The sequence below is a fragment of the Parasteatoda tepidariorum genome, chromosome 1, assembly GCF_982258835.1.
Source record: "Parasteatoda tepidariorum strain Cologne lab strain chromosome 1, Ptep-v5.0, whole genome shotgun sequence".
Lineage (NCBI taxonomy): Eukaryota > Metazoa > Arthropoda > Arachnida > Araneae > Theridiidae > Parasteatoda > Parasteatoda tepidariorum.
In genome coordinates this window covers 47900929-47925785 of record NC_141755.1, presented here as the reverse complement: position 1 = coordinate 47925785, position 24857 = coordinate 47900929, and the positions used below count along the sequence as shown (strand labels likewise).

General features: G+C 26.8%; 2 protein-coding genes across 3 annotated transcripts; one reads left to right on the top strand and one right to left on the bottom strand.

Annotated features, from left to right (window-relative positions):
* Positions 1-2339: 2339 nt before the first annotated feature.
* On the bottom strand, positions 2340-13628 carry LOC107442345 (uncharacterized). Of its 2 annotated transcripts, none has more exons than XM_043053109.3 (7): positions 13495-13628; positions 10036-10135; positions 9880-9941; positions 8013-8120; positions 5115-5162; positions 4380-4400; positions 2340-2509 (listed from the first exon to the last, which is right to left on the bottom strand). In XM_043053109.3, the coding sequence occupies exons 2-7, from the start codon at positions 10103-10105 to the stop codon at positions 2468-2470; spliced, it is 351 nt and encodes a 116-aa protein (XP_042909043.2). In that variant the 5' UTR covers positions 10106-10135; positions 13495-13628; the 3' UTR covers positions 2340-2467. The 2 variants fall into 2 exon arrangements, with proteins under 2 accessions (XP_042909043.2, XP_087019060.1); XM_087162934.1 differs by lacking the exon at positions 13495-13628 and adding an exon at positions 11922-11968.
* A 1586-nt stretch (positions 13629-15214) lies between these two features.
* LOC107442342 (uncharacterized) lies at positions 15215-22050 on the top strand. The gene is made up of 7 exons (XM_043053105.3): positions 15215-15350; positions 16497-16592; positions 16670-16731; positions 17740-17838; positions 17941-17982; positions 20014-20034; positions 21896-22050. The coding sequence occupies exons 2-7, from the start codon at positions 16520-16522 to the stop codon at positions 21938-21940; spliced, it is 342 nt and encodes a 113-aa protein (XP_042909039.2). The 5' UTR covers positions 15215-15350; positions 16497-16519; the 3' UTR covers positions 21941-22050.
* Positions 22051-24857: the final 2807 nt, after the last annotated feature.

The following is a 24857-nucleotide window of genomic DNA, read 5'->3' as shown; positions in this document are numbered from 1 at the left end:
TTAGACAGAAGAGGGATTTCTCATTGAATCATGGTTGCGTATTCCTTCTCTTCAAAGTTCAGCTATGCAATGTCATAACATCAAATGGAATGATGAAGATTCTCAACATCATCTTATAGGATTCTTATTAGGTGTGTTTTGAGGAACAACAAAAAAAATACAAGTCATCTTGGCGAGAAAAAAATTTTCTTGGAGTGAAAAGTACTCATTATTCTGGAAGTATGAATAGACTTCGAACTTAAAATCTTTTGATAAATATGTAGACCGGAAATGATTTCAAATACTAGTTCAAAAGCCTTAGCTATGGAGGACGGCGTCCTTATAATGTAATTTATATCACACTTTCTAAGATTTTTTTTTTTTTATTCTTATTTGCTAAGTCAATCTAAACAAACAAAAATGGGAACATGTACAATGCTCCAATTCAGTACTTTTTCTAAACTCCGCCTTCCAGTCGCAATTATTAACTCCTTATTAATTAATCTTAAAATAATTTAAATTGAAATACATGAATTAACATAAATTAATATTGTGATGCCATTATAAGCAATATAAATTTCCTTGCCTTTAAAATTTCTTTGATTTCATTTTTTTTAAATCATTCATAATCTAATTTTAATAAATTCATTCATTCACTGCCGACTAAATTGAAAACAAAATCTTTTTGCAACTTTTTATTCTCTATTTCTCTTACCACGCAAATGTTTCAGTTACAGGGTTATACAAATTTTCACGATCCTTTATGGCGATTAGCGATAGCCAAATTATTTTAAATTTAATATTGATAGCGGGAGATTGGCTTTGTGTTTGGCTATTTTATCTTTTGATAAATCGACAACCATAGATCTCTACCCAGGCTCCTACTATACAATATTTCGCACTTGAACTTTTAAGTAAAAGGTTATGCAGCCATGATTCAATGTAACTTTACTATAGTATCTATTATTTTCGCTGGGTAATCTAGGTCGTGGCTCAGCAGAGTGAAGGAATTTAAGCAGAAAGAAATGATAACCAATCATTAGAAGTGCAGATATATAGGAAGATAGAAGATTGTCTAAAATCATTAATTTGATAATATATTTCATGTTAAATTGAAATTCAAAGGTAGATTTATTTTGTTAAGTATAAGCAACTCTAAGAACTAAGCTCTTAGTTTTAAATTCCTGTTTCTAAATAATCCCACAGCATAAACAACGTTCCAGAAACAATCTTAAACGCTCTCAAATGTGTTGTTGTAATGCCACTAAATATAATGTTTTCATAGAATATAAAGTATTTTGGGCATGTATTTTTTGAAGAATTTAATCTTTTTTTATCGATGTGCTTAAAACGTGTTATTAGTACCTTCTGAAAAAAAATTCCTACTGTTTTATGCTGTTTTTCTACGTGTTGTTTGAAATGTAGCGTATTGTCATTCTGCTTTGAAAAATTAGATTATGTCAAATGAATGTAATTATTGACTTCTGTAATAAAATAAAATCTCCTACTGCATCACGTTGATTGGAATTTGTAATTGTGATGCATTATATATTTCTTACAGGCATTACAGGCATTATATATTTCTTAGCTTTTAAAACTTCTTTAATTTCATATAAAATTTTTTTAAAATTTTATTTTTAATCTTACTATTTTTAAATTAAACCAATTACTTAATTTGTACCACATCTTATTAAAAAATGAACGTAAATGTTTTAATTCTTTTCTTAATAATAAATATAAGGGCTAACTTTTTAATTCAATATAAGTATTTATTACAAGTTCAATACAAGTTTAATTCATTAAGTCAGTGTTGTGAGTAATAGAACTTATCGACTATTAATTACTAATCGAATCGCAATATCAAAATTTATTTTTAACTTTATTTTTCTTTAAGCTACTTTATTTCTCTAACCACAAAAATGTTTCAGCTTCAGGGTTGTATTAAATTCGAACTGTCTTTTTGGTGATGAGAATTAGAGTATTTAAAATTTATTATTAATAACCCTGGGTTGGCTTTATTTTTGGATATATTACCTATAAATAACTCACCAATTTTGAATCTCCTCCTATGCTCCTAGGTGTCCATTAACAACTATGCATTTATTGGTAATTTAAATTTCTTGGTGTTAGGATGTTGTTGGATGTTTGATGTCCCCTCAATCCGACCATTAAAAATTTTTTATATATACAATTTAATGCCTAAAAAGAAACTGTCTTCGCCTCTCTACAAGAGATGTCTTAACATATTATTTTATTAATACAATATGCTTTTGAAGTTTCAAATGTGGTTATATTTGTTAATTTTGAAAATGCTGCCTAATAAAGAAGGATGATTTTTTTTGTTTCATCAAAAATATAAATCACAAAAAATAATATTTTTTATTTTGTTTTGTACATACAATTATTGGCATAAAATGTACAAACAATATTGTGAATTGTAGCTTACTGTAGTTGTCTAACTGGCATTTCTAGTTACAGGTTTTTCCATCTACTTAATATCGTATTTCTTGTTCATCTCTTCGTAACAAGCCTATTAAAAGTCAAACAATATTAATAAAATTTGTAGAGTGCTTTATTATGTAATATTAAAGAAAAATAAATCCATATCATAATATAAGGCAATGGCTGCATGGACATAACGAACATGAAAGCAATATGAATAATATATATTTAAACTAGGAAGGATCAAAACTAAACACACCAAAATGCTTCCTAACATCAATGATAGGAGAAAGAAATCTAGAAGTTAACACAAAATCTAAGATACTATTCGATATGAAATGATTATTTGACCTGATTTAATTACACAGTCACCGAAGGAAAATTATTGAGGCTAAGCAATAATAACAAAATCTTAATAATTTCAGAAATTTGAAATTTGCGTAAATTTAATACAGTACTGAAAATAATATTTTGAATTATTCATAGAGTCAATTTAAACCCAGCAGCTTTCTCAAACACTTAAAAAGACTCCGAATAAAATTACGGTAAAAAGTACCAGCATTTTGAACATTTCATCCGTAAAATCCATTATCATTGTAAAACAGTATACAGTAATTTTTATAATAATATTTATTTAATTAGAGTTATTCAGTTATTTTACGGAAATTATTGCTGTAAAAATTACGGTACATTAGATTTTTGTTCCATAATATGCTCCTGTAAAAATGGGGAAAAGTAGTATAGCATTTCTTCAAGCTTAATTTGTTTGAATGATTAGTTGTTATTATTATACTTTCTGTCCCGGACTCGGGACTGAACGTTTCAAATGACACAGTTTTCTGTTTTTGAAACCAAAAAGTTTTTCCCGTTTTTCTTACAATGTAATTTTACTTTTTTGGAATACGGTATAAATATTTTTTTCTTTTAATTTTTTATTCAGAGAAATCGAGTGTTCTAAAGAAATGTTACAGACCAATTGATTCAATATTTTCAAAAAAATATTAAAAAGAATATTAAAAATTAAAAAAAGAATGTTAAAAATTAAGTTATAAGTCAAAAGCAATTATAATTTTTAAAATCACGGATAGTAGCAATTTTTTGAATAATTAGAGTTAAAATGTTTCATAAAAATGACATTTTTAAAATATTATTTTAAAAACCACTGCACAAAATCTTATAAATATTAAAATATGTTAAGAGAAAGAAAATATGTAACAAGAACACAGAATTTAAAAAAAAGCATATACTTATAAAACAGCAGTTCAATTTTAAAACAATCGTGCTTTTATAATTATATATAACTTTAAAAATAGCATTTAAAAGTGCTGTTGTTTCAAAATTTTATTTCTTGAACTCGTTCTTCAAAAATATCAATTTTGATACTTCCAACAAAAAGAAATAAATTAAATAAAAACTTGCCATAAAAATAGATTTAATTAAATCTCTTAGCATGTCTCTATAATGTGGGAACAATTTCTCTTGAAAAAAAGAAGAATTATTCTTATAATAAAATAGAAATTATTTTTTAATACTTTTGTAACAATTAACAGCATTGCATCCTTCTTCAGTTTAGTTCAAATTTTATGACACTCCAATGAAAACAAAAATATTTCTTATTTTATCAAGAAATTTAGATTATATTTTTAATATTGTTTGAAAAAAAATTGGATTGTTTTTTTATAAATATATAAATACACCTAAAATAATTACGTATATTTTTGACTATAGTATTTGAAAAAATGAAATTATTATTCGGAGATTTGAAGAATAATTTTAAATATTTAAAATGCAGGAGTTAAAATAAATTTATAAAGGATTTTGTAAAAAAGGGGAGCTTTTATTGATTAAAATGTTACGTCAGTGTTGCAAAACTTGTTGTTTTTTAAATTTAACTGACACAAATTTCGCAAATACTCCAAAAAAAGATCTTGAAATGGATATATTAAGAAAATACTTACCGCTGAATTTGCAAAGTCAGACTAAAGAAAAAACAAAAACAAAAAATAATTAAAATCTCAAAATACACAAAAAATCTTTTTCAGTTAAGAATAGCTAAGAATAAAAATAATAAAACACGCTATTAAGTATTTTTATTTTCTAGATTTGATTTATGCAATTGCGAATTTTTTTAAGTGATTTTTATCCCCTTATAGTAGAAACGGATTAATTTTGGGAAAAAGCAATCAAAATTTGTTTGGAACTAAATTCTACTTTAAATTGTTTTGAAAGAGTGTGTTTTTGACGTAATTTAGAATTTCACAATTTTTCAAATTTCTGAAACTTCAATATTGATCGTAAAGCTGATCAATGTTCAATAATATTAGGTTAATTTTGGACAACAGTAAAGACAATACAATTATTCATAAAATTATAATAAGTATGATTTACTATTATTGTAATTTTTTTAATCTTTCCATCTTCTCAGAAAACAATCGCCTTAAATACATATAAGTTAAACAGAATTAAAATTAAGAATGCGCAAACGGAATTAAAATAATAAGGGGCAGCATTAGAATTTATCAAAATTATTATGTAACAAACTATAACAATAACGTGCTAAACTATGTGTATAAATTAATAATTTATTTTCAGTATTTAGTTTTAATGGTGTAAAAAGCTATAACCTATCTATTTTTCCAATTTATCAAGAACTCTTTTTTTTGCAGCAACTTATGGTCAAAAATACAACTTACGTCTGGAAATTGGTCCACAGGTAAATCTCTTGTAAAGCACTGGTTAAACTGAAAAAAGAAAATTGCTTTAAATACTTATTTAAATAATGTAATAATTTTGTGAAAGAAACTTTTAAGTTTAAATTTGTTCGCATTCATAATTTTATATTAACTTTATGTATTTCAAGTATAACAAAATTATGGCGATAACAAATAAAAAAAAACTATTTTATAATAATAATGTTTAAAAAAATAATGAATAAAATCTAATATGAGGTGATATTTTTCAGTACAAATACCACAAATTAAAAAAAAATGAAATGCTAAGTTACTAAATAAACAATCGCAACAAACTGAAGCGATAAGATGTTACCTGATCAAAAAATTTATGTTTCAAAAATATATAAGTATCAAATAACAGTCGAAATGATCAAAAATAGGTGCCCATTTTCAAGACTTGTCAAACTTGACGGAGAAGAAATAAAAGTGATTTGAAATAAAAAAAATGCCGGCGAAAAATGAAAAAATAAAAAGGAGAAACTAAACAAGAAAAACCACAGTGGCCGAGAGGGGTTAAATGCATTTTCAAGAGCTAATAAGAGGTAGTGAGGAACTAATGTAGTTAATAAGGGAATTAGCATTCATACGAATAAAACAAGATTCCAGGGCATCAAGATGAGCTGATGCGACCAAGGTGGAAATAATTTTGACATTGTTGAAATTGAATTTATGCTCACGATTCCAACAATTTGCAGCAACTGATGATTCTCGAATTCCTGACAACGGACACATTTATCGTGTTCCTTAAATACTAAGGAAATTCTAATTTAAATTCTAAGGAACACGATTTAAGGAAGTAAGGTACTTTATTGCATTTTGCAATTCGTCTCCATTGATACAATTATAAACTATTTTGAAATGGAAAAATTGATGGACTATTTATTTTGATAATTTCAATACTTTTCTCAGAGTGTTTCTTTAGCACTTTGTATACTTAAACTATAAACATGTGATATAAATATTTGTTGCCATATGAATTTTCTTATCGTTAAAATGAAATAAGTATTGTTGAAAAAATCAGCGTTTAGAAAACTTACACACATTCCATTATTGAAGCGTAATAAAACTAATTGTAATTTGAAAAATAGAAACATAAAACATTTAAATTTATAATAATAAAATATGTGGGTGTGTAAGCGTGTCTCTCTTATAACCTCATAACCCTTTTTGCTACCGTTCTGAAATTGGACAATTTTAGCCCCCGATTCTAAAACACTTAAGAAAATTTCAATTGCATCGTTTGGAATTTTTTCATTGGTTGCCATTGTTTCCATGCAAACTAACCTTTGATGAAACTGTAGACGATAACATCATTGATATTTTCTAGCTTATAGCTCTCATTAATTGAAAAAAGCACCAATTGCACCTTCTATGATACTTGAATAAATTTAATTCGTTATGCCTGATTAGACGGATCATGGGTTAGAGTCCCCTTGCCGTCAGGCTAACCACTGTAAGTTTTCGTGATTTTCTTCTCCATGTAACGCAATTGAGGGTTAGTTCCATCAAAAAGTCTCCAACGAAGGCCAACTTCTCCCGATACCTTATACAGGAGTTCCCTTGTCTTCTGTATTGTGTTCAAAATTACAAGGCTATGGAGTTGAACATTAGCAGTGATAAACCCAAAATTAGATCAGCTGTTCAACGATGGTTATAAAATATAAAAAAATAGAAATATAGGACTATTGAATCACCGAATTATCATTTCTAAATTTATTTGTAACCATGTGCTTGTTTTTTTTGTTGTATTTATGCATTTAAAATGAGTTTCTATAAAACTAAATAAATTGAAATAAATGGTAAATAAAATAATATATTTAGGTATATGGAGAAAAGCAACATTGATAGAAAAATAGTACTAATTTGTTTAAGAGAAACGTAAAAGGCACCATACTATTATGATATTTGATTAATTTTGGTAATAGGTTCTAAATGAAATTAAAATAAAAGTATTTACTTAAATGGATAATTAATAGAGAAATGACACTTAATCGTTTAGATGAAAAGTAAATAATCTTTATACCATTATTGACGTTAAATGATGCTTAATTAACTTAATTAACTTATAGAAATAAAAGAATAAGTTATGTATTTCAAGCAAAATTAATAGAAAAATGATACTAATTCGTTTAAGAGAAATCGCTATATTATTCTAGATGCTAATGATGTTTAAGTAATTTTAATAACATATATTAATTATAACAAAGAAATAAACCGTGTTCTGAAAAGCAAGATTAATGACGAAATGGTTGCTTTATTTAGAAGAAACATGAAAAATCACCGCACGTAATGATGCTTAATCAATTTTGGTAATAGACACTATTGGTATTATGGTAATAGGTTCAGTTTTATTATGTTCCGAATATGCAAATATAGGTATAAAGTATTATATTAGTATATTTGATGCCTATTACAATTGAGCCATTAATGAGTAGTTTCGGCATGGATACTGAGGCAACATATTTTTTACAAACCCTCGAAATAGACAAGTACTGGAGAAATTCTGTTGATTGTGGTAAATTGTGGCTATCATGAGTTGGCCTGTGCACGACCTCAAAGAAGGCCTCGAATAGTAGAAATATGCCAAATGATACTGAATACAGTTCATCTTTATATTGATGAGGTGAACTACTGAAAACGTGTACTTCTTCATCTAACAACATAATGCGGCCGGAAATCAATTATTAGCAATGAATAAAATAAAGTTTTAGCTTTATAAAAAGTGCCTGTATATATTTTTCAGTTTTGTGCACGATTTCGTAGCGTTGTTTAGTACAGATTTGTTCATTGTTTAATCTTATTTTATTCTTGTTCGAAAAACGGGTATTCAGCAAGTAGTAAATAAAATATTAATATTACTGTTTTCCATAGAGTTGGATCTTTACAGGCAGCAACGAAATAATTGTATTTGTTTGGTTCTTTATCTGGAAGTACTTCTTTATGGCAAGCACGAATAACTTTCACAACCTGAAATTTGAAAAAAAAATAAGTATAAAAAATGAATAAATATCTGTTGTTTAAAATGCTTAATTATTTTAGTTCGAAGCCCTAACTCAATTCAATGCTTAATTATTTTAGTTCTAAAAAATTTGAAAAATACTGTACTGCGAATAAAAGTAAGGTCAAAACTATCTGAATATGGTAAAATGTACCGCCTTCCGAGTTTTATGAGAACACGAAAAAGCGCGGCAGTTTTTAGCGAATCGCTTTGTTAATGATTTTGGTAAAATTAACAATGAAATATGGTCCTGTGTACCTGGGATAAAATTTGTTAAATGTTGTAAAATTTGGTAATTTTATTACGATTCCTTAGAGCATGGCATAAAAACCATTTATTCGGTTATATTTATTGATCACTTTTGTACCTTTCTTTTAATGTATGGTAAGAAAAGCTATAATTTTAAAATACAGAATTTCCAGAAAAACAGAATTTTTTTTTCAAAAAAAAGGCTCAATTAAAAAAATTTATTCTATGTTTGTCAAGCAGTGGTCATTAAATCATAAATTTATAGTAATGTTTAAAGATTTATAAAATACTTTTCAAAATAAGGGCAAATTTTAGCTTAAAAATTACAAATTTAACAGCTCTAAAACAAAGTGCAATGTATAAAATATATTTTCTACTTGATTCATAATGTGAATATTTGAAATAAAATCTTAAAAAAATTAAAAAGAACCTATGAAACAGAACTAAATACATTGCCTAATATCGAACTTTTTAAAGAAAAATTGTAAATATTCTTAAAGCTTGATAAAAAATAGTAAATTCAAAATCAACATTAGTTTTAAATTTATAAAATTATTAATTCAAAAATTAACTTCTGAAAAGCATTTTTTTTCCTTAAAAACATAACTTATTCAAATAAATAAGTGTTCAAATACTCAAGGCAAAACAAAAAAGATTTTAGTTTCATGCACGCTTGTTTGCTTACGGTCTCGGTTTCGAACTTAAATACTATTTTTAAAAATCGGAGATGAAAATTTAAAAGATTTTTGGAAATCTAATGAACTAAAGCTTAGAAATCTATAACAATAAAAAATATAAATTTGTTTTGAAATTGCCAATTTTTACCCAGTCGGAGACCTAATTTTTTTTTAATTTTCTTTACATTTCATTCTTTTCTTTTCATTATATAAGTACGGTAAATTAGTTTGTCCATCCAATTAAGCTTAAATTTTACGATAAAGAACATTTCTTACCTTTACGGTTTTGAGACCGTTTACAACTAACATAATTAAAAAAAATCCTGGTAAAGACCGTAAGAAAGAAATTTAACTGGGCATTTGAGTTAGGCTTTTCGTTAGATAATGCGCATTATGTTAGGCTGTGTTTGAGTTGTGTTTAATCAAATGAACCATGGAATAAGGCTTAATTGGTTGTTTGCCTTATTTTACAATATACTAGAGATGGGAAATGCTAGATTTTTTTTGTGTAAAACAAACGACCTTAATACAATTAAGTAATTATGTTTTTATAGTTTTTTAGCCTATAGAGATAGGATGTTTTTTTTAAAAATCACAAATGCTTTACATTCTTAGAATATATTTTCTACATAAATAAAACTTGGTAATCTAGCATTATAGGTTCGAAAGGTTTAATTTTAACAATTAATAGCGAGTATTAATGTCTGATATTAGAAAACTTACATAAACTTGTACGATGAATATTAGTTAGGTTTGCTTTAGATGTCTCATTTCATAAGAAAAAAAGTACAAATATTCTCACCCGTTCAGGATCTTTTTCATCACATTTATCGAAATCAGCGCCGAGTTCTTCTGTAACTTTAGCTTTATAGAAAAAAGAGCATTTTCATTAAAAAAGTAAGAAAATTTATAAAAATTTAGTATTAAAGGATTAAAAAGGCAAAAGAAATAGACTTACGACAAATTCTATCTGGTCCAGCACTAACTGATAAGGCACAAAAAACCAGAATTATCCAGATAGCATACATATTTGAAGAGAAAAGTTCCAAAATAAAAATCTAAACAGTTTCAAAGAAATAAAAACAATAATTTTAATGAAGTAATTAATGTATAAAAAATAAATTTTTTAGTACTTTGTGCAATACAAAATTCAGTACAGCTTATTGCAAGGAACATCAATATACACTATTTTAAATTTCTGGCAAAAATGTCTAAGTAGCAATTTATTTAATTGTTATTTTTCCTTATTCAACCAATGCAGTCAAATAACCATAAAAAAATGTTAGGTGGTGATAGGAATAATTGATTTTTTTTATGCATACGGTTAAACAACCATTATTCCATCCACGTCAACTGGGCCTACCTTATGAAACTCATTTGGCTTCGTGCTGTTCGGTACATTTGGTAACTAAGAAAGCTAATCAGTCAATCTCATGAATGGCACAACCGGGGTTCGAGTACCACAATTGATTCTTTCCACACATATGAACTATGACGATAGCACCAGCTAAACTTTATCAGAAAAATGGCAAATTAAAGTAGAGGTAACTTTTTCTACATAAATTAGAATGCTAATTAACTATTAGTTAATTGAACACAGAACCGTATCGGATATTGAATTGTTAAAATATAATTCTTTCTCGCCTATTTCTTTTACTTTACTTAAATTTATTATTTGTCTATGTGTTTTATTTTAGCCATGATATATTTTTCTTTTGTGTACCTGGTAACTTCGATGCATAATTAGTTTGTTTATGATGTCATGGCTTCACGCCTGCCTCTATTTTGAAAGAATTGAAATCTTAGAGAAATAATCTTTGTGAAAGAATATAGAATGTGTCACTGAAGAGAATTGATACTTGACCGGCTTAGTTAACTCGAAATAGAATGGAAGGAACAGTTGCTAAAGTATACAAATGCAGCGTTTCAACAACCAATCAGGATAGAAATACCCACACTACGTCACTAGCAGGAATCCCATTGATAATTACTCAGAGCACACGATATCGTAAGATGCAAAATCAGAAACAAAAATGTTGTTTTTCTGAACGAACACACATTTCTTTCGACAGATTCTTGAACTTCAAATTATGAAACGTTGCTGCAATTTGGGAAATGTGTTCCCCATAGTTTAGGTATGAGAGTGGTCAAATAATTGTGCCCGTAAAATTAATTTTACTTTTTATGTATTTTGCTATATCTAGAGAAGTTTTGAAGCATCGAAATTTTTTTACGGCAGTTATAAAATTGGTTTATCTAAGGATAATTCCATGATAAAACTAATTTTACAATTATTTATTATTTTTGTATTTTTTTAAGAATCAAAAAATTCTAATGTACACAATTTTAAATAACAAAATGCAAAATCGAACAATTTTTGAGAATTAAAAGTATTATTTCTGAGAATTTTTGAGAATTTAAAAATATATCTGCCTGAAATTTTAAAACTCAGAGACTTTTTTTAGGGATTTCGTTCAGAATTTCTAATTTGATCACGAATTCAACAATAGAGATATGTTTTTTCTCGGCAAAATGTGATTTTGCATTTGATACCGTAACATAATACCGTCTGCTCTAATTATTCAGTATAATAAAGTTTGGACCTCAATTTGTAAAGATTAAGTTGTAGTACGTGAAAATATGATCATTAGATCAAAAATTATTCAGAATATTTCCTTTTTTTGAGCTCTGTGCATTTTAAAACATTCAATAAAATAGATTAAAATTTTTAACAAGACTACGGTTGATTAAGTAAAACTTTTCAGTTAACACTCTTTTACTTAGTTAACTGCATTTACTTAAATTTGCAGCATGCAGAGCGGGAAAAACATAAAAACATCATACCTTTATAAATTTTTCTTCTTATGATCAAGAGTTTCACGTATTAAGCCTCCATCATAAAGGATAAAAAAAAAGCTTAAATTTGCCATTTAATAAGTGAATTCAATATGATTTTTGAACTTAAAGTTCAGAAATCAGTCGCAAAAAAGTTTTCTCTAAATATCATTTTACATTTGTCGTATTTTGTCATACCTTTGAAATATCTGGCATACCTTGTCATCTTTTTTATTTTTTGTCAATTTAAATCAGAAAATGAAAATTTTTGGCGAAATTGTTCGAATATTTTGTGAGCAATAAAATTTTTCAAAGTATACATACATTCCTTTGTTCATTTTCCAGAACTATTCGAATTAGAATTACATAAGAATCTTGAGAGCTTTTCGCTTAGAATTTTAGATTTTATTGTTCTAATTTACATTTTTTAAGAAGTCTTTTACATTTTCAAATTCAAAAATTTTTCAATCCCTATTTTACTAATTAGCAAAAGTGACAACTATTTAAATTTTTGACAGGTAATTGTACTTCAACAAGAGAGTTTTATAACTATGCGCGAAAAGCTTTTAATTAGCTTATTTAGTTTTAAAAGTATGTCTTAGAATAATTTATAAGTAGAACATAATTAGAAGTAGCATGTTGAGAAGTACAGAATATTGAAATAGAAGTGTTTCAGAATAAAATAATAAAAAAGAAAAATAATAACATAGAATATAGAATAATAGGACATAGTAGAATAGATATAGAATAAAAGAACATTATATAGTAGAATATAGTATAAAAGAATACAAAATAAGTGAATATAGAATAAGAGAATATAGAATTTTGTAATATGGAACTAGACAATATAGAATATCAGAATATAGAATAACAGAACATGGAATATTAGTATAGTTCAGAAGCATTATAGTTATAAGTAAACAAACAAATGGATAAGAAATAAGCCATCTGTGTACAGGTTGTTTTATAATCAACCCTATTAGGTAATACTTAGTTTTATAATCTTTGTCAAGAATGGGATAAAAAGGTATGCACATTTGGAGGCGTAAATTAATACATAAATAAAGCAAAAAAAGGCCATCGAAATCTGTCAAATTTTTCGTCAGTCATTTATGCCAGTAACAAAATAGTTTGTTGGCACGATGAAGTTCAAGATGAAGTTCAAGAGGTTTTCTAATAATCGCCTTTAAGCTCCTGCCTGTTTCTTCCGGCAATAAAGCAGGCTTTGATGTTTTTCAGTACTGTCTTTCTCTGTAATAGTTTGTTATGGTATAAAATTTAAATAGCATTATTGTTTTTATCGCGAAAATAATATTTTACAAACCTTTATGTTTGTATTTTTTCCTTTATTTTTGTCTGGATTTTAAAATCATGTATTAATTTATAGAGACAAGGAGAACCTCCATAAAGTAATAGCATATTTCTTAGTAATTTGGTTGCTTATTTACAATTATAATACTATCTCTCTTCGTTTAAATTAATTTAAAGAAATACTTTAAATACTGTATCTTACAAGGAAATACCATGTGTTTTTGTAGTAAAGAAGTGCATTTTAGTATAGATAAAAAAATTCAATACTTACCTATGTATAATACTTTTTCGTACCTACCGCTGTATGAAAGGATCATATATATATATCAAGATAAAAGGAATTTAAAAAATTTGGCAGGTGTCAAATGCATAATATTGGATAATGAATTATACAATGACAAAAAGTGAATATATTCTTCTGTCATATTGAATGAAATATATGACCTATTAAAAGCAATTAATTCGATAAATTGAACATATGTTTTGTCAGATCATTTAAACATCAATTATGTTACAAAAATTGGTTTGAGTTAAAATTTTCTATACGAGATCTATCACTAAAAAAAGCAATTCAACGAACACAGGTGACCAATTGTTAAGGCAAAATGTTATTAATTCTACAGAAATCGAATCATCCAATACACCATTGCTAAAAGTGTGACGTGTAGATTTATATTTATTTTTAAAATATTATGAACAAAGTATTTGAAAAATACTGTCGTGTTTCACGGAAAAATATTCGGGTAAAATTACTGCATGGTAAGGACATTTCTGGGAAAAAATAAAAATTTTAGCACTAGAATTCTTGAGAATAATGAAATATTCACTGAAAGTAAGTCGGTTTGTTTTCTGGATTCTGATTTGACTCATTTTAGGTATTCTGTGAAATGCTTAGATATTTTAGAGAAAACTCCACATTTCAAATTGTTATAGCTTGTACGGGAAAAGCGCCACTACTCTATATCATCTTATTAGTCTACAGCAGCTTATATTAGGTATTAGTTCATATAAGCTCTTATCAATAGTTTAAATCAGAGAGAGAGAGAGAGAGCGAGAAAGAAAGAAAGAAAGAAAGAGAGAGAGAAAGAGAGAGAGAGAGAGAGAGAGAGAGAGAGAGAGAGAGAGAGAGAGAGAGAGAGAGAGAGAGAGAGAGAGAGAGAGAAGGAAAGAAAGAGAGAGAGAAAGAGAGAGATTATCTTTGTTTAAATCTAAGGACTATATATATTGTGTGACTTTGTTTTGATCACTTAATCTTTATAGTTTGCGAATATAAGATAGCGTTATGAAAAAAAAAAAGGATTTCTAATTAAATGTGGTTATTTGTTACTCGATCACAAATTTCAAATAATACTAGTTAATACATAATTTATTATTAATTACATGTTAATATAATTTATTCCCTGTTTAATTACTGCATCAACTAGTTTAAAAAATTAAAATAGTTTTTATAAAATTAAATTCAAAGTCTTAAACTTCTATTAAACAAGAGTAGATAATATCTAACAAATCATTGGCTCACATAACGACAAGAAATGATGACGTAATGTGTTATAAGTATAACTTTTATTTAAATTCATTTAAATTATACTTTTAAATTAATATAAAATCGTTTCATTATTATGAAAGCAAAAAAAAGCAATTCATTTTATTTTAGAAATAAGTTTCAATTAGAAATATAGAGCAGAGTAAATTTTAAATCAAAACTGTATGATATACATCCAAAGCAAATAAATTCTTATTTTTAAAGACTGTATATTTCAAAAATATTGTCAGTTTCAAGATACATAACACTCATAAACATCAAAAGAATGAAGTTTTTTTTAATTAAAGTGTCATACTTTTTAGAAATAAACGAAGATAGTTTTTTCTATTGTTTGGCAGTCAGTTTCGGAAGAGTTCATTGAAGAGACGGATGGACAGATGTTGAATGATTATGCAATTATTTGATCTTATTATAAATAACATATTTACATGATATGATAGAAATAATTATTTTTTCGTATTGTTACACGAACGAAAATTTGATACTTAAACATCTGTTACTTGCTATAAGTTCAGCATATCGTCAATTATTTATATTAAAGAATATATAATTCAATATCATACTAATAGAAGTTAAAAAATTAAGTAGGTATTAAAGTGTTTAATTATGTATAAATGCATTGTTTATTACTGTTAATTGTTATTTATTTGTGAGATTCAGCATATTTTGATAAAATATTTTTTTCGATGATGTGGACTGATCATGCAGACACGGTCACGAACGGACCTAAGCCAAGCATTACGGGCTGTGGTCCATCCGGTGGTAGTAGAATTAGTAGTAGAATTTTAGCTACGATTAACTGCATTAGAATTTTAATTACACGAATAATTATATAAAAATTATCTAATAACTATACGAATTTTTCAAATAATGCTTCCCCACTTTTTAAATGAAAATTTTTTATTATTCAAATAAGCTTTTAATTTTTAATAAGATTTTAGACAATACATTCTAGTTGTATCTAAAATATATAACTAACCAATAACAATGCATTATACTCAGGGATACGTTAAAATCAACCATTTTTTGAATTTAAGGACAATAACTTCAATGATCTTTTATCGGGACTTTTTTTTAGTTAATATTGAATATTCTTGGGGCTAATATTTATTAAAATATTTTTACTATATTAAAATGTTTTTGGAGCTAATATTTGTTAAAAAAATTCACTTAGTTTATTACTTAAGGCTAGTTTGATTTTTAAAACTATTTTCTTGGTCATAAAGTGGGAGGAATTTCCATAATTCTGTCTATTTTAAATGTAAAGTATTGGTCATAAGCATACATTTCTGAACTTATAAATAACCAAATTTATTAATTCTATGTTAATAACTATAAAATAAAACTGGATGAGAAATGTTCAAATGAGCAAGCACTATACACAAAAAAGAAAATAGTTATCCAGTATTTGCTTCTCTTCTTGATCCTATGCTAACTTATACTAATTTTTACTATTACTTTTACTATTTACTAACTTTTACATTTATGCGAACGAAAGAGTTCATTGGGATTTATTTTTGTGAAATGCTTTGAGGTTACCAGTTGACGGCCTATCAAATCATGGGTGAGAAATTAAGCCTTGATTAGACACTTAAGAATTAATAAAAATTGATGGAAAGTATTTTTTCCATGGCCTTATAAAGCGTTAACAGATGATTTTAATACAAAGCATTTTAGCCAATTTATGTTGTCAATTTTTTTTGTTATTAAGCAGTAATTTTGAATTTCAGGTCAGTGACTTTCTTCTAACAAAATGCACGCCTACTGGATCATTTTAGTTTTTTGTTCTTTATCAATTGCTACTCTGAAAGCTGCAAAAATCTGTGGTGAGCTAAATTGTTAATTCCTTATAAATTATTACATTTCAATGACGTTATTTAACAGTTTCTACCATTTTTTGCAGATAAACTTAGTGTAGAATTAGCTGCTGAATTTGATAAATGTAACGATTTAGACCCTGATAATGTAAGTAATTTTTAATATATTTTATATTTTTAATATACACCATATTATCACGCATCATATTATCTATACAACGTGTAGATGTATGGATAACGATCTTTTATAATTATAAACTTTGAGTTATCCGGTATTTAATTGCATTGCGCAAATCCAGTTTTGAATCAATCCAATGTAACTGGCAAATCAAATTCAGTTTTGTACTTCAGTAAGAACGTGCCATAAAATATGTCTCACTATATTCTATTTACGCCTTAGTTTCAGATTTTGTAATCTGGCAGACTAGTTACGAAAATGTTTTTAAATCCTTTTTGCAAGGTGTCAGTAAGTAAATGGACGTCCGACCTCTCTAGAAGCGTTATGTATTACTTTTTGCGTTTTTCATATTCATTTTGTATTTTTCAGGAATTTTTGTTTTTGTTTGATTTATTCTATTTTCGTGCTGATATTTTGGTGCTCTTCACACTATTGAGTTAAGATATTTTACTTTTGACCTATCGATATAATATTAGAAAGCACTCTTATTTGTGGATATAATCATTGTTTGTTTTATTTACCATGTATTTATCTTATTTACAGTAGCATTTTTAAAATTAGCTTCAGTAAAACTAAGTAATTTAAAATCAACCGTAATTGAAATAAAAAAATAAGTTACGTACCGATAAACAAAATTAATGGTGAAATAATACTACTTTGCTTAGGAGAAAAACAATTCTTTTTGAAATACATACATCAAGGTTTCCGTTTAAAGAACACTCCATTTATGAAACAGATGTGCCTTAAGAATATTTATCCAGAAAAATCCTTATTTATTTTTAAATATTTGTTTTAATTTGTTACTTCAATAAAAAAAATATATAATTTTTAATTATGTTTTTAAACTAATGATATGAAAAAAAAATAAATGCAATTTTTAAAGCAATCCACATTACTTATCTATTTAGTGCGCTTTTCCTCAGATCAGCAGAAGTGTTTTTATTTTCATTAATTTTCTTTTATTTGCTTTCCTTTTAGATAAAAAGTATCATTCGTGGTTGCAAAGCAGATGTGCTCCTCAAAGAAGTTTACCCATATCTTCTTGCTGGTTGCAACGATTCTTCCATTACAACAAAGGTGAAATTTAAAAAAAATATGTGTATAGATACTTTATTTTAATTTCTAATAGTTCATAATCCTGTGTTTGATAACCGTGATTAATCATAGCAATTTGTTTAGGTTAACCAGTGCTTGAGCGAAAAATTGGCTGATGTAACCGATGTAAGTTATTTTCGAAATTAATAAATAATAATTTTGCAGCTGGGATAAATTAATAAATTTATAGTTGGGAGATTATTTTAAAGAAATATAAAGTTTGATATGTTTATATTTAGCAGCTTTTTTTCCTAAATCAAATAAGGTTTATTTCATTCTTGAGCTCATAGGGACTGCATAATATGTTTTAAAACATTATAATTTTCGTGCAATGCCTTAAGCGAGTCAGGCAAAATGCAATATTTATAATATATTCTAATATTACTACTCTAACACTACGTAATATATTCTACTCTAACACTAGAAGTTAAAAAGAACTAATATTATCACTTTATTAAAAAAGGAGCACATAAGCAGAATAGAAATTAAAGACTATAATTTTTTGAAAGTTATGGAAAAAGGACAGAAATAGAGGTCATTCTATAGCTTGAATAGAATTCAGGCAATTATTAATCCAGAAAAGTTAACATTAGTAATGGTATTTTCAATGCCAAACGAATTCTGAAATAAATATTCATTCAACAAAGTTATTAATACCAATAGGAATAGTATTCCCTATAGTAAGTACTCTTTAAAAAAAGGGTTTCACAAAATTTAGGAAAAATGTCCCAAAATAGACCCGGAACAAATGCAGTCGAATTTGAAAATTCGTGAACTCATTATTGAGTATAGTGACATACTCAAAACTGAAATAGCATATACTCATTTTTAAGCTTAGTTTCAAAAAACACATCATTGTAAGATGACACATCAATTTCACTAAGTTCGAGTTTATTAGTTTATAACGATCAGATATTCGAAAAGAAAATCAATCAACTGTACTTACTTTCATTTCACAAAAAACTGTATCACACATATCTTTATTGCAAATTTATTTCATGAATAAAGAATGTCTTCTGATTGATAATCAACACTGTTTTACCTTGGCGCCATGTTTATTCACAAATAAAGTAGGATTTTTAGAGCTGTTTCATTTTTTATCATGTCACTATACTCAATAATGAGTGCATTGGTTTTGCTAATTCGTCTAATTTTTTTCGGAGCTATTTCGACACTTTTATGCTCAATTTTGATTAACCCTTTTATACAGGGGATGTAATCAATTAAGTTAAAATCCATGTATGTTACGTTCGAAATACTTTTTTACTATTATATTATAATGTGTTTTCTAAATCTTACAAAGGCAACATAGTGCAAATACAAGTATAAATAAATGTAATAAATAAATGTAATAAATATAATATACATCTGAAAAAGAAAGTATGGTCAAAACCACAAGAATATGGTAAAAATTACCATAATTTTGGCTCGAAAAAGCTTAGAAATTTTTACCGTAATGCGATGGTAATTTTTTTTTAAAAATTAACAATAAATGTGATAAAACTTGTTCATTTTTACATGAAACCTTAAAGCATGGCATAAAAACTATTTATTCGTATAAATTTATTTTTCATATTTGTATTTTTGCGAAATGTGTGGTAGTAAAAACTATAATTTTACAACCAAAAGCTCCGGCAAACCCTTACCATTTGAACAGTATGTTCTGGTGGAATGGTTGATAAAAGCGTTTTTCATACCCATGGAGTGTAGGGTAATATTCATGTTCACACCATTTGTCGAGAGCCGAAGGAGGTCATGAGTTCGGGTCTGGCAAACAACTTAACAAGCGGTGTGTTAACACAGTCAGTTGCACGCTAAATCTGTCCCTACAATATGGTGAATATATGTAAAATGTCGATTAATAAATTATAAATAAAAGTTATTTTTCTTGCAATTTCTTTATGTATTTTTTAAATTTATAGTCATATCGATATTTATATTCATGTATATATTCATATGGATTCTAAGTCCCATATTAGAAAAAAAATAAATGTATGATCGATACATATTTTCCCCTTAATACGAAGTAATGTGCTAAGAAGCTTTTCGTTTACGATTAGATGCTTTCAAGTTAAGATTATTTTTAAAAATTTATAATTCTGAATAAATATATTTTTCTATAACCTTTCGTGCATTTCATTCAAATTATTTATCTAGGAGGAAATGGCTGGATCGACGGTAAGTGTTTTAGGATATTAAATATTATTCAAGAAGTTCTCGTTTTCTTAAAACTATTACATATTGTTTTTTGCCAAGAAAATTGTTAAAGCAGCTACAATTGAAAAGTTTTAGCAAAAATATCTCATAAATATAGTGTTTCAAAGCACATTTAAGATTTATTTAGAAAACTTTATGACCGAATTCCATCGAATCACTTAATTGTCATTTATTTTATACTTATTTGAGATAAATTGTAAATGAATATTTGAATCCACGCTTAAAATATTTAAATCTACATCTTCTTTCGATAATTAAAACAAAACAATATTAAATATATTGCTTTCAAGTACTAAGATAATTTTATTATTAATTATAATGCTAATTTTATATGTACGACACAGTGTTAATTTTTCTAGAACAGGAATTTAGTGTTTTTGAAAGCTCCAATTTTGCTTGTGAACATTAAGACAAATAAGCCAAAATAAGTTGCATCCTTGAATATTCTTAGATATTTTTTTGTACTGAACTTATTTTTGCATTTAGATATTTCTTGTGCACTTTAAGCATTCTAATTAATATTCGATTTTTTATTAATTGAAATATGAAGTCAGAAATTAAAAATAACTTTTTTGTTGTACAAAAAGAGAAATAATATAGTTTTTTCAGAGCTTTCAAAATTTGTTTATTATTTTAATATTTGTTATTCATGTTTATAAACTACGTATTAAAGTAAGCTATTGTAAGATGCTGTTAGAAGTTATGTCTTGCTTTAAACTGTAAAATTGTGAAAATTTGTGGCCATAATAATATGGGACCAAGTTTTGCCCAATTATTATGCAAGCTTATCCTTTATAAACTTGTTTACACCATGTTATGGTTCAATTTTTTATAGAAACATGATTTCTTATTAAAAATGCAAAGTTTTTTCAAGGAATTATGCAATTTTCGAATTTTTATTCTTAAATTTCGGTAAAATAACCGATTAAAATACGTTAAAATAACTGAGCAATTCGTCTATTCAATCAATCGCAAAGTTTGAGGTGAAGATAATTTTTTACATTTATGGTTTTGACTTTTTCATTTTTATGGTTGAAACCGTTTACAACTTGTACAGTTGAAAAACACGAATACAGATCTATACGCTTTTTATACCATTTACGACTAGAATGGTTTCAAAATCGTAGAAATGAAATTTAACCGGACTTAACGAGCTGAGCATTTCTTTAGGCAATGGGCTTTGAGTAATGGGTAATGAATTACTCTGTGTTTCATGAAATGAATCATGCAATGTGATTTAATTAGTTTATATGGTTGTTTCATCTATCGTAAGAGATACTAGACCTTTTGTGTTAAGCAGCTTCATGGTGCTGGAAACTATCAGATTCTAATAGTCCAGAGCCACAAATTGGAAATGCAGAACTCTGGAAAATTTTCAGGTGGAGGAGTGTCAAAGCTGAGAATCAACCCCCGTTGCGTCAGTTTTAAAAGTGACAGATTAGCCATCTCAGCTATAAGGCAAAGAATTAAATGGATATATTAGGTGGGCCTAATTGGTACTATTAGACTCTGGTTGTTTAACTGTATGAGATTAAAGCAGTTAATAAGCAGTTTTTCTTACAGATGACAGTTTGAATACCATATTATTTACGGTCATTCCACCGTTTGGGTTGAATATGGTAAAATAAAATTAAAAAAATTGTTATTAACCATTTTTCCGGAAAATTTTTAACAGTGTGGTTTGAAATACTGTCTAGGGTTAAATGTTGAACCGGATTTATAGAGTGTATTTAACATATTTACGTAATCTGAAATAAATTATTGATTTAATTTAATATGCTATCTTATCTTGATCTTAATTGTTAATTATACTTTTCTCTAGGCCTGTTACGATGAGGTTGGAAAGAAGTATGACATTGATGTCTAGTCAAAGTCTACCTAATGAATAGATATGCCAAAACTATCGAGAGAATTTTTGTGTAATTTAGGACAATTTTGAGCATATAGATGAATAAAAAGTAAATAAAAAATGTTTTGTTGTTATTCAATTCAAAATTAAATTTTATGAAAGCTTGAAATTAATAATTATTTTCCTGATGCAACCTGCATTGTAAAAATGGAGACAGGAAAATTTTTTTTTTTTTAGACTTAACCATTTTTAGGAAAATGATCCGAACAATCAATTGTTGAATAAAGGATATTACCATGTTCATTTGTTTGAGGATACAGATTTTGTTAAAAGTATTATGCTTTGTATCACATGCATATTGTAAAACTTTGAAACACATAAAGCTAATATTAACTACAATAATAAAACAATTATGAAGTATAAGTTTAAAAAGCTAAAAAAGCATAAATGAGAAGTACAAAAATGCAGCAGAACAAGCTACTACAAGGAGAGAGAATTGATCAATAAAGTTGAGGACTAAAGTTCAAGAAAATAGTCAACAAAAATGACAATCTTTTTCCCGGAACTTAGTGAAAAACATTTTTTCAAATCCATGTTACTCTCATTCTGCATTTCCGTACACTTTAAAAAATATAGTTTTAGCATCTCTCCAAAATTGATGTTGTACAACCAAAAAAAATTTTGTGATGAAACACTTTTTTCTCACGTTAACACCAAATCGAGGTTTCATTTGCAATTTAAAGGGTATATTAAAGCTTTAAACAACAAAAATATAGAATATTTCTACCAAGATCACGCTCCATGCGGTAAATATATTGGTTTTCTAAAACATTACTGTTTTTATGTATTGATCCAAAACTTATTCATCCAAAACAAATTCTACTTAAATTTTTTTTAAATAATTATTCTTTATCATTTAATTTATGAATGATCAAAAAAATTTTGAATTGCAAATGTTGCAATTCTTTTCCTCCGATTCAATCAACCTCAACTTCAATAGGTAAAACTTAAAAATTTAAAGAGAGTCAGTCAAATAATTCTTGCGAAATAAAAATTTAAAAATAATTAAAAAAATTTTTTTTTAAAATTTTATTACTGTAACAATATTCAAATAATTTCGGATTAACTTTGTATTTTCTCACTTAAAATTACATACATTGAAAAGAACATAAAAATTTGCATACTTTATAATTCGAAAAATTTTCCATCATTGCTCCATCACAAATCACAAATTATCAATAAAGTAATCAAAATAATAAGTAATTATTTTTTCACATGGAATTAGCTTTGGATAAACGAAATTTGATACCATACACAAGCATTTTGTGATTAAATTAAATAGTATCCGGATTTAGCCAAATACACAAAAAGTAAAATTGGCATGAAGCGGTTCCACCGTTTTCCCTAAAAAATTATTGGGACCATATTTTCTGATTACGGAAAATAAATTTTGAGAGTAAGAAATCCAAATCTGTTTAAAAAAAGCTATGCTGATTCTGAGAAAGTACTTTCCTTTGTCTGATTTTGTGACTTTAAGTAGCATGTAAGCAAATTTATTAGCATATATAAGGTTAAGCCCTAAAATCATAAATATTAAGCATCGTACGTGAAAATTCAATAATTAGATAAAAAACTATTACTATTTTTGTTCACCGTATTCATTCTTTAAATCAAATTTAGTTAGAATTGCCATGAAAAGATCTTGAATTGTTTTAAAATTGGCTTATAATTTCACAACTATAATTTATAATTTAAGTAATTTTATTATGAGAAAAGCATTTTGCAGCAGAAAAACAAATCCACATTGAGTAAGGGATGAAGAGTGATACACGTGAAAAACACAATTTACACACTTTTAACAAAAATAATTTAAAAAAAAGAATGCTTTTACACAATCATGCTATATAGCAGAATTTCACTGCAAACAAAGATATATATTAATCTTCTAATTTTAGCACTTTTACATCATTTTTATTCATTAAATCCTATACTTTTGGATTTTTTTGGGACCGTATTTGGTAATTTCAGGTTTTTAAGGATTAAGTTTTAGAAGTTACATTCTTTGTCAAACTAGTTATAGTCACATTGTGAAAATGAATCATATTCTGAAAAATGTTAATGAAATATTTACTATTGTGCTTATCTCTTGAAGTTAACTAGTATAACTTTAAATGAAACTTACTTCGTTTTTTATTAAGGAAGTTATTACCTCGGAAATATTCTTAGTGAAAATTTCATCAAATTGTTTAAAAAAAAACTTTTTTCATTCGTTTGAGGATACGTCAAAAGCATTAGCTATAAGACTGCCTAACGGTTGACACTATTCATTAAATCACATGTTCCATTTTGTTTTGGCTATGGAACACAAATGAATTAAACCTTCTGTCGGCGGAGCCCCGAGACTTAATGAGTAAATTTCATTAGCAATAGTGAACATATAAATCAACAAAAAACTACTAATCATATTGAAAATAATCAATGATTTAAATTTCATTAACTATTTTGAAAACATTTAGTGAATGAAGGAAGAACAAAAATTTTTCAACGTGACATTTTATCAATAATCTTAAAACTGTTTTTCATGTCTGACAGCTGAATTTAAATGTCTGGATCGCCATCTTGTCTTAATTTGATTTTCTTGTCCAGTTCTCTTAACTGGGACTAATATAGGAGATTCTTAATTGAGGGTTCCTAATTTGATGAAAACGAAAACTGAATTGTGAATGATTCCGTTAAAATGAAAACGATAGGAGACGAAAAAAATAACGTTGAGAATGGTTGTCACTGTCAGAGAAATATACTTGAAGTTGGTTATTTTTATTTGATGCGAATACGAATGTAATTATTCACAAATGCGTATTCTTTTTCAAAAAATTTCAATCTTTTCAATATTTTCATTAGAAAAAAATTGTTTTTAATTTAGCTTTCCTTACTT